At 35.0% G+C, this 14,064-nt stretch overlaps 1 protein-coding gene and 1 non-coding gene across 9 annotated transcripts in view; both read left to right on the top strand.

The window, feature by feature from the left end:
* The window catches only part of EXD1 (exonuclease 3'-5' domain containing 1), a 27,585-nt gene extending 16,172 nt beyond the window's left edge, over nt 1-11,413 (top strand). For all 8 annotated transcript variants that reach the window (XM_011354938.2, XM_011354937.2, XM_011354936.2 and 5 more), the window contains 5 exons: nt 3,358-3,462; nt 3,542-3,622; nt 5,679-5,822; nt 6,447-6,638; nt 10,022-11,413. In XM_011354938.2, the coding sequence (XP_011353240.1) occupies nt 3,358-3,462; nt 3,542-3,622; nt 5,679-5,822; nt 6,447-6,638; nt 10,022-10,663 (1,164 nt within the window). In that variant the 3' untranslated portion in view covers nt 10,664-11,413. The remainder of the gene's footprint in view (nt 1-3,357; nt 3,463-3,541; nt 3,623-5,678; nt 5,823-6,446; nt 6,639-10,021) is intronic.
* On the top strand, nt 3,773-3,879 carry LOC111736428. Its single transcript, XR_002779178.1, has one exon. It is a non-coding gene; the product is annotated as a U6 spliceosomal RNA (small nuclear RNA).
* Nucleotides 11,414-14,064: the final 2,651 nt, after the last annotated feature.

The raw sequence follows: 14,064 nt of genomic DNA, 5'->3' as shown, positions 1-14,064 counted from the left end.
ATATATTAATTTTATCTCAGTAAAACTGGGGGTGGTAGTGGAAAGAAACCAAACCAAAACCTCTCTCTACCAAAAAAGTGGACTTCCTGGTAATATGGGCCTGGGCAACTGCAGGTTATTTCTTAATTTGTTCCCTTTGTCTAGGTACCAGAGGGGACATCCAATTGGTTAAATTGTCCTCTTTATGACTGGAAGTGAATTAATGGGCAAATTAATTTTCTCCAACCAGGTCCTTGGGCTTGCGTGTTTAATTATTTAAATCAAAGTATCATATACCCTATGTATTAAAAGCAAAAAAACAAAAAAAAAAATCAAATAACACTAAAAGGCTTATGAGGAAAGAAAAATCCCCACTCTACCTGCCACTTCAGAGATGCTGCCTTTTTTTTTTTTTTTTTTTAAGAATGTAATAACACTTGGATGGGAGACCGCCTAGGAATACCAGGTGCTGTAGGTGTTTAAAAAAAAAAGAAGAATGTAATAACAGGATTATTAAAACAGAGTACATTTGTATAGTACTTTACAGTTTACAAAGCACTTTGATAAATATTATTTTATTTACATTTTTTATTTTATTCTTTTCTGGGAGCCTTTTGTTGCAAATGTGAATCTGTTTGATATTGTCTCATGAAACCATTTTTTTCATTCTTTTATCTTTTTGCTGCTCTGATTGGTTGAGTTCCACTGCTTTGTCTTCAAATTGACTGATCCTTTCTTCTGCTTTGTCTCATCTGATGTTGAATCCCCTCTAGTGTGTTTTTTTTAACCATTGTATTCTTCAGCTCTGTGACTTCTATTTGGTACTTTCTTATATTTTCCATCTCGCTGTTAAAGTTCTCACTATGTTTACCCATTCTTTTCCCAGTAAAGCGAGCATCTTTATGACCATTACTTTGAACTCTTTATCAAGTAAATTACTTATCTCTGTTTCATTAAAATTTTTTCCTAAGATTTTATCTTGTTCTTTTGTTTGGAACATATTCCTTTGTTTCTTCATTTTGCTTGACTCTCTCTGTTGGTTTCTATACAGTAGATGAAACAGCAGCCTCTCACAGCCTTGACAGAGTGGTCTTGTGCAGGAGATGAACCTTGTCATTCAAGCCTGCCTCAACTCCTGTTTGTCTCTCAAACCTCTGTGCTTGTCCAAGCAGCCTATTGTATTTTTAATAGCTTCCAGTAGTTCTGTATGTTCCAAGACCTGTCATCATCCCAGAGGGGAGGATCTCAGCACCTAGATTCAGGCTGCTTAGAAGCCAGACCCTCAGACAAACTTTTAAAAGTATGCAAATATATATAGTCCTGTGGGACTGTAAGTGTAAGCCTTGCTGGCCACCACGGCCGGCAGTCTGAAGGTGTCCCCTGAATGGGAGTCAAAAAAATTGGGGCTCCAGATGAATGTATAAGCTCTTTTCTGGGTGATACTGACAAGCTTGAGCAAGGTAGAGAGAGAGCACCAAGATAGAGTCCACAGCTTACGTTTCTTGAGAGTAGCTCTGCAGGCCACTAAATGTGTGCTAAGCCTGAAGCCTGCCCCTCAGGCTGAAGCTCCAAGACAAGCAAAGAGGCCTCCTAAACAGAAAGACTGGGGAGTGTTCCCCAGTTTGCTGTCTGTATAGTACCCTGGGGGTGGTACTTGCCAAGAATTGTCTCTCAGATTGCCAGAGTCCCATGGGGACCCAGGAATGTAAGTCTCCCACCCCCAGCCACCAGATCCAGGTGATCAAGGGACATCCCCTGGGCAGCAGCCACAAAAACGGGCACCAGACACAAAAAAGTACAGAGGCAACTACTTTTAACATGTTGAAATATTTTTATTATTTCTCTTTTTCTAACAACATGCTTATTACTCTCTATTAATCAGTTTTACAAATTACTAACTTTTATTGTGGTAAACAAATATTTTGCTCCCTTATAGTACCCACACCTCCCGGGATACTCCTAATTTAGTTATATACCAATTTGAGTTAAGACAGGAATCAGGCTATATGTGATTATGACTGTGTTAACTATTGCTCGCTGCCGTACCAAGTAAGATTGTTTCTTTTCTTGCATACCTTTTTTGTTTTTCATACAATTGATAATTGCCTCATCTTAGTAGTCTTGTTTTCTTTGCACCTGTGACTAAGCTTTCCCATATCTTCCCCTCAGTATAGTTTTTCCACGTGCTTACCACTATCCTGCTAACTGTGCTGCATTTTTCTCCTGAATCCATCTTCCCTGGAGCCCTATATCCTCCTGTTCCAATACAGGCTAAAGTTTTCAGGACTCAAAGCTGTAGGGGAAGAGATACAGAGGCTCACTATTCAGTGTACAAACTTTCATTTTTCAGTCCACCACCAAGGCCTCCTCTATGTCTTACATTCCCAGCCCTAGAGCCTCTCTGGTTAGATTTATCCAGAGAATACATCTTCTGTCCTCTGTAGGAATAGTGGGGAATTGATGGAGATAACTTGGAGGCTTACTTCTCCTCCAGCCCACCCACACCCCATTCCCAGCTCCTTACTTTTATTAATATCGGCACATTTAATTCCTTAACCTTTATTTTTTTGTTTCTTTGTTTATTCTGTTTTGTTTTTCATACTCTGTTTCCATTCTGTCAGTATTTCCCACTGCTTTTCTTTAATTTGAAATTATTAAAGTGAATAATTAATGAATAGTTAATGAATAGCTAATTAATGAAGATATTTTCAGATGTAATGATATGTCTTAAGATGAAGGTAACAAATATTTGTTGAGAGTCAAAGTTTTTTTATATCCTTTGGCCTACTTCTCAGGGCCACATCTAGGAATCTATCCTAATTAATTCACAATATGAAGAAAAAACATGTGAGAACCTATTCATTTATTCATCTTGGTATCATTTATAATGGCGAAAAATCAAAAACCACTTACATAGTTAATAACAGATGTTACAGTACATCTGATAACTGTTAATGTGGCTGCCAAAAATTGATGATAAGCACTATATGGAAAAACGTTTGAAAGTTTATGAATGGGGAAAGCAGGATATTGATTTGAGTGCATATTATTAGAGCCATGTATATTTATTTGCATACAAAAAAATGGAGGGGAGTATTGTATGACATGCATTGATTCGCTGAAGAAATGTATAATGGCCATTCACGTGCCTGGCTCTGTTCTAGTTGTTGCATGTGTAGTGGTGAATCCGACATAATCTCTTTTCTCATAGAGCTTGTAGTCTAGCAGAGAATTATTTTCCAAACTTTCATTGAATACTTATTATTCACTTTAAAAGTGAGGATGTTAAATATTTTATCACATGCCTTTCTTGATCCTCAGAGCCCCTCCCCTAGTTCTTCCTTATCCTAACATGTATGTCTGGATGGTCTATTGTAGGTGGCTACAAATAGCCGAGTTTACTTATTCGATATTTTCCTTCTGGGAAGTCGTGCTTTCAACAATGGACTTCAGATGGTATTAGAAGACAAAAGAATTTTGAAGGTAAGTATGTGAACAGATTCCTCTGCTAGTAAACCAGCAGCCAGGTTCTAATTACTGTCTCTATCCTCTGATTCCTTAGGTTATCCATGATTGTCGTTGGCTTTCTGATTGCCTCTCTCATCAGTATGGAATTCTACTGAATAATGTTTTCGACACACAGGTACATGCAGGGAAACACTGAATTCAATCTGGCATGCATAGTTCTTATAGAACACAGGCCTTGTCCGATGAGTGGTTGAACATCTTATTGTGTGTGTGCCCATTTCTGCCCACTTCTGTAAGGTATTTGTACAATATGCAAGAACTTTTGGTGCTCGCTTTGGCAGCACATATACTAAAATTTGAATGATACAGAGAAGATTAGCATGACCCCTGCGTAAGGATGACATGCAAATTCGTGAAGTGTTCCATATATATATATTTTTGCATTCCATATTTTTAACCAATGTACTGTATACTTGAAACTAATTTAAATGAATAAATTTTTTAAAAAAGAATATTTGATGAACTATAAAAGCACTTCAGAAAAATTACTTAAAAGTATTTAGGATTTTTCCCCTTCATTTTGCTCCAGAATTTGTCAAATAAGGAGCAAGCTCCATACTCTGTAACATTTAGAAACAAACGATTTGAGGATTTTTCAGAAGTCTGACATGGGACGCTTGGTATGAAGTGAGCAATCACATCTCTGCCTTTACCACATATATTATCAGTTAAGGTTAGTGGCTAGGTGGCATCTAGCTCAGGGATACAGGTTGTCCCACATATGTACTAAAAGCTTCTTATGGCCCAGAATAGCCTGAAGATATATGACTTTTCTCTGCTCTAGAGGACCCTAGAGAAATGAGGAATTTCTAGACTATGCTAGCACTTGGAGCTGATTTGGCTGTGAGAGCAGTAAAACTACAGTTTTCATTATGTTTTTTTAAGATTCTTCTAGGTTTATGTCAGTGAAAGGGAGATCTTGAATATATAAGCCTTGAGCCTTTGGAGAGGGGTTAAACTAAAACGATGGCCAATTTTATGTTATATGTGGTTCAAGTTTGCTCTTTATGTATCCGCTCATAATAAATTTATGCCACTCCTCGTGTTTACATGTTCCTTTGGGCCTTCTTTCAGGATCTCTCAGAGATTGCTTCTGTGCTTACTCCAAAATGTAAGAGAATTGCTCATTGTTCCCTCGGGGCCATAAGGCTTTTTGATTAGACACCATATGTATTGTGTAATGAAGATATTGGCATATCTTTTCATGTTTTTCTTTTCAGATTTTCATATTGCAAGAAGCAGAAATTGAGTTTTTCCTGTTTGTTTTCTTTTAACATGGTGTATTCATTTCCTGTTGCTGTTGTAACAAATCACCACAAATTTAGTAGCTTAAATCAACATAAATTATTCTCTTAACAGTTCTGGAGATCAGAAGTCTGAAATTGTTTTTACTGGGCTAAAGTCAAGGTGCTATCAGGTCTGGTTTCTTCTGGAGAGTCTGTTATCCTGGCATTTTCAGCTCTTACCTGTATTCTTTGGCTTGTACTTGTACTCCTCCATCTTCAAAATGCGTCACTCTAGTCTCTGCTGCCATCGTCATATCACCCTCTCTTCTGACTGTAGTGAAAGCTCCCTTTGTTTACCTCTGATAAAAACACTTGTGATTACATTTAAGGCACGCTTGGATAGTTCAAGATACTCTCATCTCAAGACCCTTAACTTAATCATAATTGCAAAGTCCATTTTGCCATATAAAATAACATTCATAGTTTCTAGAAATAAGACGTAGATATCTTTAAGGGCCATTATTTACCCTACCACACACAGATAAAGAATTATTTCAATTCTTAATTTTATTAGCTTTCCTTACCAAAATTTTACCAGAGTTGCTAATAAGTAATAAAATAATTCTTGAATTTTATCTTTCTTTCCCCGTTCCCCAAAGGCACCAAAATGTAGTAAATGACCATAAGGCAGGCAAATAAAAGAAATGGAAAAAAAATAGACAAGGACACATTAAAGTTGGGTGATACTTTTTCGTTTTTCTCCCTAATTTTTCAAAGTTGACTGAAAAACTTTAAATTTTCTGATGACATTGCCTATCATGTGGGTTCTTAGGGAAAATGTATTTAAAGACATTTCTCTGACTATATTTATACTATTTCTGCCAGGACGTAGATCACTGTATGTATTCTACAGACTTGTCTGTTTGTCTTTTTTTACTGCCACAGGTGGCAGACGTCCTTCAATTTTCCATGGAAACAGGTGGCTTTCTTCCAAATTGCATCAGTACTTTACAGGAGAGTTTAATAAGACACCTTAAAGTAGCCCCCAAATATCTCTTCTTTCTGGAAGAGAGACAAAAACTGATTCAGGTGAGTATTAAAGAACGAGAAATGATAGCTGTCATATAAGCAATTGAGCATTGCTAAAATCTTAGTTGTGCCGAATGGGAACAGTTTGTTTGTGGTCTCAAGTTGATAAGAGCCAAGATCCAGATTTGTTGTATATCAATTATAAAGCATTCTGAAGTAAATTTTTAAGTTGGTACAAGAAGGGATTATATTGAGAATTTTGACTAAGGTGATGGAACAAAAATTATCCTAATTATTTCTCCCAAAGTAAGGTAGATTTTCTTTGGCTCCTGATAGTCTTACATGCAAACTTGGGTTATGACCACATGGCGACAGTTTTGGTCATATAAGCAAGTTTGCTGCCTCTTGTTTTAAATGAGAAGTCCTAATGTCTCCCTGTCTCTGTCTCTCTTTTTGTCTTTCACTTCCCCTCTCCCCGTCTCCCCTGAATCTCCCCACTCCCACATACTGTATACACAAAGTGTGTGTGTGTGTTCTCAGAAGGCTAGCCATAGAATGAAAGCAAAGATAATAATTGAAGAAAATGATAGTAATAGTGTTTTAAGTTAAGCAACACTTAAATAAACAGTTATTATCTTTAAGATTTTGCTTACTATTCAGAGAAAATTATTTTGGTGTCTCTAGGAAAATCCAGAAGTGTGGTTCACACGACCTCTTTCACCCTCCTTACTGAAAATTTTAGCCCTGGAAGCCACCTACCTGCTACCCCTTCGCTTGGTACTCCTGGATGAGATGATGTCTGACCTAACCACTCTGGTGGATGGGTACCTAAACACTTACCGAGAAGGCTCTGCAGACCGGCTGGGAGGCACGGAGGTAGGTGCAGCTCTCTGTGGCTGCATTTTGAGGACTTCCACTTCTGCCTTATTCCTCATCGAGGTCACAGTGATACCTACTCTTCACAGCTGCAGGAAATTACATGAGGCAGACTTGATGATAAATATTTCTGAAGGGGCTATAATTCGGGCTTATAATTTCCTTGAGCACTTTTTCATAACATTAAATTATGTTTCCAATAAATATTTCTGTCAAAGAATGGATAAATTTAAGATTTCATCAGTTACTTTTATGAAGCCAACAATATAAGAAAACTATACTCACAAGTTGGGAAACTATTGCCCAAAGGCCAAATCTGCCCCATGACTTATTTTTGTACAGCTCATAAGCTCAGAACAGTTTTTATGGTTTTTAAAGGATTGTAAAAGGATAAAAGAAAAAGTATACAACAGAGATAGTTTGCGGCTCACAAAGCCTAAAATACTTACTATTTGGCTCCTTACATAAAAAATTTGTAGGCTGCTGGTATAAACCATTCTCACTTAGAAATACTGATGCAGAATCCTAAATAAAATATTTGCATTTTGGGTACAAACCCCACTTACATATATTATACTTTTAATGTTTCACTAGATTCTAATTATGAACATGGTTCAATGTCAGAAAATTCTCCATTTTACTAGAGCCAAGAAAGTATTATGATTATCTCAGAAATGCTGAAAAAAATTATAACTTTTTCGTATTTTGCTCTCACTGTTTAACAAAAAAAGAACAACATAAAAATCCTTGCATATCTTGTTCCATTGAAGAATTTTAATGTTTTTCATTTATCATTGTAAAACCAAGGACAACTTTATAACTTTTTTGCTCTCATTATTTAGTTCTAGAAAATTATATTATTCCACATACAGTACTGATTAAAGTTGGAATGGATACTTTAACATGATAAAAGATATATAGATCTCAAGACTATGTAATGTTTAACTGAGAACACTAAAAACATTCTTGATTTAATATCAAGAAAAAATTTTAAATGGTGACTATCACCACTACTTTAATATTTTTGAAGCTATTAGGCAATGTAATTTTTTAAAAGATGAACTATAAAAACTGAACAGGAGGAATTAGAATTATGACATTCCTGTGATATAGCTGAAAACTGAAGAGAATCAACTGCAAAAGACAACCACAAACAAAAAGACACTTTAGTAAAGTGGGTACAAATATAACATAAAAATTAATAACTTTCATATATCCATATACAGAATTAGAAAATATAATGGAAGAAAACATCAATTTATAACTGTAACAAAAAGATAGATTACCTAGAAATAAGTCTAACGAAAAGATAGATTACCTAGAAATAAGTCTAATTAGAGATGAAAACATTAAAATATTACTGAATGACATAAAAGAGAACTTGAATAGGAACACTATTTTTAGCTATTAATTATTCCTAAATCAACTTTTGAATTTAACTCTATTTCAAGAAAAATGTTAACACCAGCATTATTTTGGGAAACTTTGATTGTAGAGGTTATAGAGATCAATAAGCATAAATAAGTCCTGTCAGATATCAAAACATATTATAAGTCTACACTAAATAAAACAGTTTGCAACTGGTACAGTGTAGGCAGATCAATGGAACAGAGTAGAGAACCCAGAAACAGATCCAATATATATCTACCAGTATGGTTTTGATAAAGGTAGAATTTCCTATCAATGAGAAAAAGATAATAATTCAGTAAACAGCCTTAGGCAATTGACTATTGTGGGGGAAGAGAATCAGAGTCAGATTGCTGTCTCTTTCATTACACCAAAACCAACTCCACGAATCAAGTATTTATGTAAAAAATCGAAATTATAAAATTATTGGAAAAAAACAATTAAAATGATCTCACAGTAGGGAATGCTTTCCTCTCTCCCCAACTTTATTGAAAAATAATTAACAAAATTAATTGTATGCATTTAAAGTGTACATCTTGATGATTTGCTATACATATACATTTGTAGAATGATTACCAAGATCAAGATAATTAACACATCCTTCCCCTCACATAGTTAACTTTTTTGTGTGTGTGGTGAGAATGCTTAAGATCTACTCTCAGCAACTTTCAAGTATATAATACCAAATTATTAATATAGTAACTATGCTGTACATTGTATCCTCAGAACTTATCCTGAAAGTTTGTACCATTGACTTACATCCTCCCATTTCCCCCTTTCTCCAAACCCTGACAACCATCATTCTATTTTCTATTTCTATAAAATCATTTTTTTTTTTAGATTCCACATGTAAGCGATATTATCCGGTATTTGTTTTTCTCTCTCTGGCTTATTTCACTTAGCATAATATCCTCTAAGTTCATCCACGTTGTCACAAATGGCAGGATTTCATTTCTTTATGGCTGTATATACACACACCACACTTTTTTTTTGCAAAAAATGGAATCTTCTTTATTTTTATGTTCCATTGGTCTATTTGTCTTTCCTACACCTTCTTAATCCATTCATCCATTAATAGACACTTGAGTTGTTTCCATATATTGGCTATCGTGAATAATGCACTGTAAATGGGAGTGCTGATATCTCTGTAAGACAGTGATTTATTTCCCTCAGATATATACCAAGATGCGGTATTACTAGACGTCCATATCTGGTAGCCCTATTTTTAATATTTTTGAGAGACTGCCATACTGTCTTCCATAACGGTTGTACCAATTCATATTCTCACCAACACTGTATAAGAGTTCTCTTTTCTTCATGTTCTTGCCAACACTTATTATCTCGTCTTTTTGATAATAGCCATCCTAACAGTTATGAGGTGATATCTCATTGTGGTTTTGATTTGCATTTCCCTGATGTTTAGTGTTGTCGAGTATCTTTTCATATACCTATTGACCATTCGAATGTCTATTCAGGTCCTTTGCTCATTTTTAATTGGACCATTTTCTCTTTTGCTATTGAATTGTATGGGGGTGATGTTTTTCTGTGCAACACAGAAATACTCAGAACTCTTAAAAGATTAATAAATATGACTTTAAAATTTTTGTATAGCAAAAATACTGTGAACAAAGTCAAAAGGCAAATAACCTGGGAAAAATTATTTGCCTCATTATCAAAGAGGAAATTTTCCTAATATATCCATTATTTTAGTTAGTATTTGTGTAATCACAGTTGAAAAAGGAGACTTACTTTTTACTGTATAATTTTGATACACACACAATACACACACAAAACTGGATTCAAAATATTTACTTGAAAAATACTACTACTGTAGTTGAAGACACTAGAGGGTACTATAAGAACACATTTGAATAGAATCTCACTTGCCAAGTACTGTTAAGTACTGCAGAAGTGATCTTAAGGAGCATATTCAGAAGTTTAGTTACAGTGGACTTGTGTTTATTTTCTTTTCTTAGCCTACATGTATGGAGCTTCCAGAGGAACTACTTCAGCTCAAAGACTTCCAGAAGCAGCGCAGAGAGAGAGCTGCAAAAGAATACAGGATGAATGCACAGGGACTCCTAGTAAGGACAGTGCTACATCCAAAAAAATCAATGACAGAGACAGCAGGGAAAGAGGGAAAAGTAAGAGGTTTCTTACTTTGTGAAAATTCTAGGCTAGATAAAGCTCCAAGTTTTATATCCCATAAATATGTAAATTTACTGAAAGAAGCTAAAAGTAAACAAACTACAACAGAACCTCCGCATTTACCTACCATAAAGGAAGAAGCCAATGAGGATACCAGTGACAAAGTGATTGGCCCTGAGTCACAGGGGTCGGAGGATCAGAGAATAAATCAAAAAGAACACCTTAAGATACCGAAACAGGAGTTTCAGACAAGTTTATCTTTGAAGGAGGAGATAGAACAGTTACTGATGGAGGAAAACAAGGAAGATTTAAAGTGCACCAAACAAGATATTTCTGTGTCTCCTTCTCTTCCTCAGGAAACCAGAGAGTCTCCAAGTGACACCTTTCATCCTTTTAGAAAAGCTCTGCTTTCTACACTTCCTCCCTTGGAGGAGACTGATTCCTGGATAAATCCTTCAAATCTGCCTTAAGAGATCTATAATTTGTTCTTGAGGCCACTAAAGTGGCTCATTTCACCAGCCATCAGGGCTTTCCTCAGTGCCTAAGTTTCTCATGTTGTAAATTTAGTTAAGCTTTGTCATAGGCTTTGGGGAAAATTATATCCTCTTACTTATTCCTACATTCCTGGGGTTTGATTAGGATGGAAATGAGTAAGTTAAATAATGGAAGAAATAAATTTTCTGATGATGTCACAGGGCAGAAATGTTCCCAGTAGCCAAAGTGAATTATTTCTCATAATTTGGATTTAGAGGATTTGAAAAAGGAAAAAATTGGAGGCTTAATGTCTGGAAGAATCTATACTTTTAAAATTTTGTTGTCTTTTTTTGTTTGAAGGTGGTTAGTAAAACTCTTTGCCATAAGTTTAAAAATAATCGATACTTGAAAACTTTATTAGTACTCTTTTCATTTTTAAAATACTAACTTTAATTTTTCAATTATATCTCAATAAAGCTGAAAAAATATTAACTTTATTTTTGGATTTTGAATGCTTTGTCTGTCTCATAGACAAATATTCGTTAATGTTATTATAGGAATCAATATCCCAGTTTTAATTTTTTTAGACCATTTACTTTTAGATTTTGTCCATTTTTCTAACATAGCAAGATTTCTTTTTAGTGTGTCTATTATGTAAACTTGAAGTTTGATTCTACTCTATTTGCCTGGATTTGGTATACTTTCTTAGGGTGAAAAGAAGGTAGTTTGTACTGAGCCTTTTTTTATATTGAATACTTTCAAGTTTCTCACATTCATTTGTGTAATAACCAATAAATTTGTTTTGGTATTAGGTTATCTCTTTTCTTATTTGCGTCAGGGTAGGAATAAATTGGAATATGTCTGGATTTCTAGGTTTAGAGTCTAGTTTAGAAATCTATAATATGACTTTTTCAGGACTATATTACTTATTGCACTTAGGGAAAACTTAAGGACCGTCTATGATTAGGAACATCCTTGTCTGCACCAGTTGATTGTGAGTTCCACCAAAAGAGCTGTGCCCTTCCAAACTCCAGAGCCCAGATCTAGTCTAACATTAAGATGATGGTAAGCCCAAGAACAGTCAGCTCAGCCCTGCATTTGCTGCGTCTCACTTTGTCTTTAGCTTAGAAAGTCACTTCGGGCCAGGGAGGTTTCTGGTTCATCTTGGATAAATGCAACTTCAGGTTGAGCCCAGAATGTGGTTAATCTAGGCTTACTCCGGTAAGGGCATGAATTCCTGTAGAATTCCTGGAATTGATTTAGCTTTATGCCCCACACAACATATATACATACAAGTTACAAAGAAAAATGTAAACATTATATTCTTCATGTTTAAAAAAGAATTCTTTTATTATATATGTTTTGTTACTATACTTTTAAAAAAACACACAATGGGATTGTGTTGGTCCTTTGCTGCACCGCTCAATGTGGTAGCCACTAGCCATGTGTATTTAAATTTAAAATTAAATTAAGTAAAATTAAATAAAATTTAAAATTCAGTTCATCAGTTACACCTGCCGTATTTCTAGTATTCAGTAAATATTCTCATGTGCCCAGCAGCTATCATATCAAACATCACAGATGTAAAACATTTCCTTCGCTTTAGAAAGTTCAATTGTACCATGCTATTTGAGAAGTCCTTTGACTCCCAGAACTAAATGAACCTTTGGGTTTCATTACAGTATTTTCTTAGGGCAACACTTGTATTCTTGGAACCCATTTTTCTCCACATCCTCATCTAGCCTGGAGTGCCTATCTAAATTTCATGTGTGCAGTCAGATCCTATCATGAAGTTCTGTCTTTTGCTAGATAGAGTTTAAAAAAGTCCCGGGGTCGTTCAAGCCTGTTGCTAGCCCTCTGTGCCATTACTCAGATTTTTTTGTCTAAAATTTGCCCAGAATCTTGGGAAATGCTGGGTTCTTGTCCCAAATCCATCAAGTTCTTTATCCCATATTATTCTAATTGAGAGCTCATAAAACCATACCGACTGTTTTCCCAAACTCTTGGGATTTTTGCTTCAGTCTACACTATTCCCTTGCATCCTACTCAGGTCTGACCTTTCTGATCTGACCTTTCTGTACATGACCAACAATTAAATATTCCTACAAGTAATTTGAACTTTTTAGTTTGGGACTTAGAAAACAGAGATAAATGACTTCCCTGAACAAAAATGCAGCACTAAGAATACATCAAGTGTTTCTTGCTTGTCGTCATTCAATGTTCTTTTAACTACAGTGTGAAAAATCACTGCAGCAGCATCGCCTCCAGTCTGGATGTGGGCTTGATAAATCCCAAAAGGACGCAATAGAATTTTAATGCCCTATTGGCATCTCATTGTTTTGACAGGGTCCTGCAGCAAACTGAGATGAGGCCTAGAGCAAACTAGAGAGCTTGGGGGTGACTAGCCAGGTATACTTATCAAAAAGGCATTTACACTGTATTATAAAAGCAAACGCTTTATAAAAAATTTAGAAAATAAAAGGAAACATATAACTATCATCCCACATTGTACAACCCTTCCCAACATTTTTGCATTTTTCTCTCGATTTTCTCTCATTCTTTCTCTCCCTACTCACATATATATTTGAAACACAGTCACAATTATACAATAAATACATTTATTGTGCTTTTTATATCATTTATTTTTCCATTTTATAATCCTAACAGCTAATATTTTTAATAGATGTTTTATTTTTTTAGATGTTTCATTTTAAAACTTGTGTTGTTAAATAGAATTTGGAAAATAAGAAAAAATTTACTCTTATTTCTCTAACCTGATAGAAAAAGCAGGTAACATTTTTGTTAATTCCAGTGTTTGTGCACAGATTTTTCACTCTATATGGTTGTAACCATACACATACGTATATGTAGCCTGCCTTGTGAATGTTCCCCTACTGTTACCCAACCTTTGTAAAGATTTTTAATGACAGCGTAATACTTCTAAGAGGATGCAGTGTGGTTTAACTGTATTTTGGTATTTTGAGGTTGTTTCCAATTCCTTACTTTGCGCTTTTTTTTCACAGTTTCTTCCATGTTTTGAATCACTTTGTTAGAATGAAATTCTAGAAATAGAATTAGCAGGTCAAAGAGGTTTTCTTGTTTTTGTTTTTAGAATGTTTTTGCAGCTCTTGCTAAGTTATTTTACAAAAGCATTAATTACATTGCCACTTCCAATTTTTGTAGAAATGATGCACCATTGAGAGCATTAGATTTTTTTCTTGAGCAGCATGGCATACTTTTGACTTTGAAAATTCTTTTTCATCCATAAATCTGAAAGGTTTATTGTCACTTTCTATAACTTACCTGCATTGCATGCTATGATGATTAATGAGAACATAAATGTTGGGAACACTTGAATCCCTGGTCTCTAAGTAAGGACAATTTTTGGGTAAAATAT

The sequence above is a fragment of the Pteropus vampyrus genome, unplaced genomic scaffold, assembly GCF_000151845.1.
Source record: "Pteropus vampyrus isolate Shadow unplaced genomic scaffold, Pvam_2.0 Scaffold19, whole genome shotgun sequence".
NCBI lineage: Eukaryota > Metazoa > Chordata > Mammalia > Chiroptera > Pteropodidae > Pteropus > Pteropus vampyrus.
This window is presented reverse-complemented; position numbering and strand designations above follow the sequence as displayed.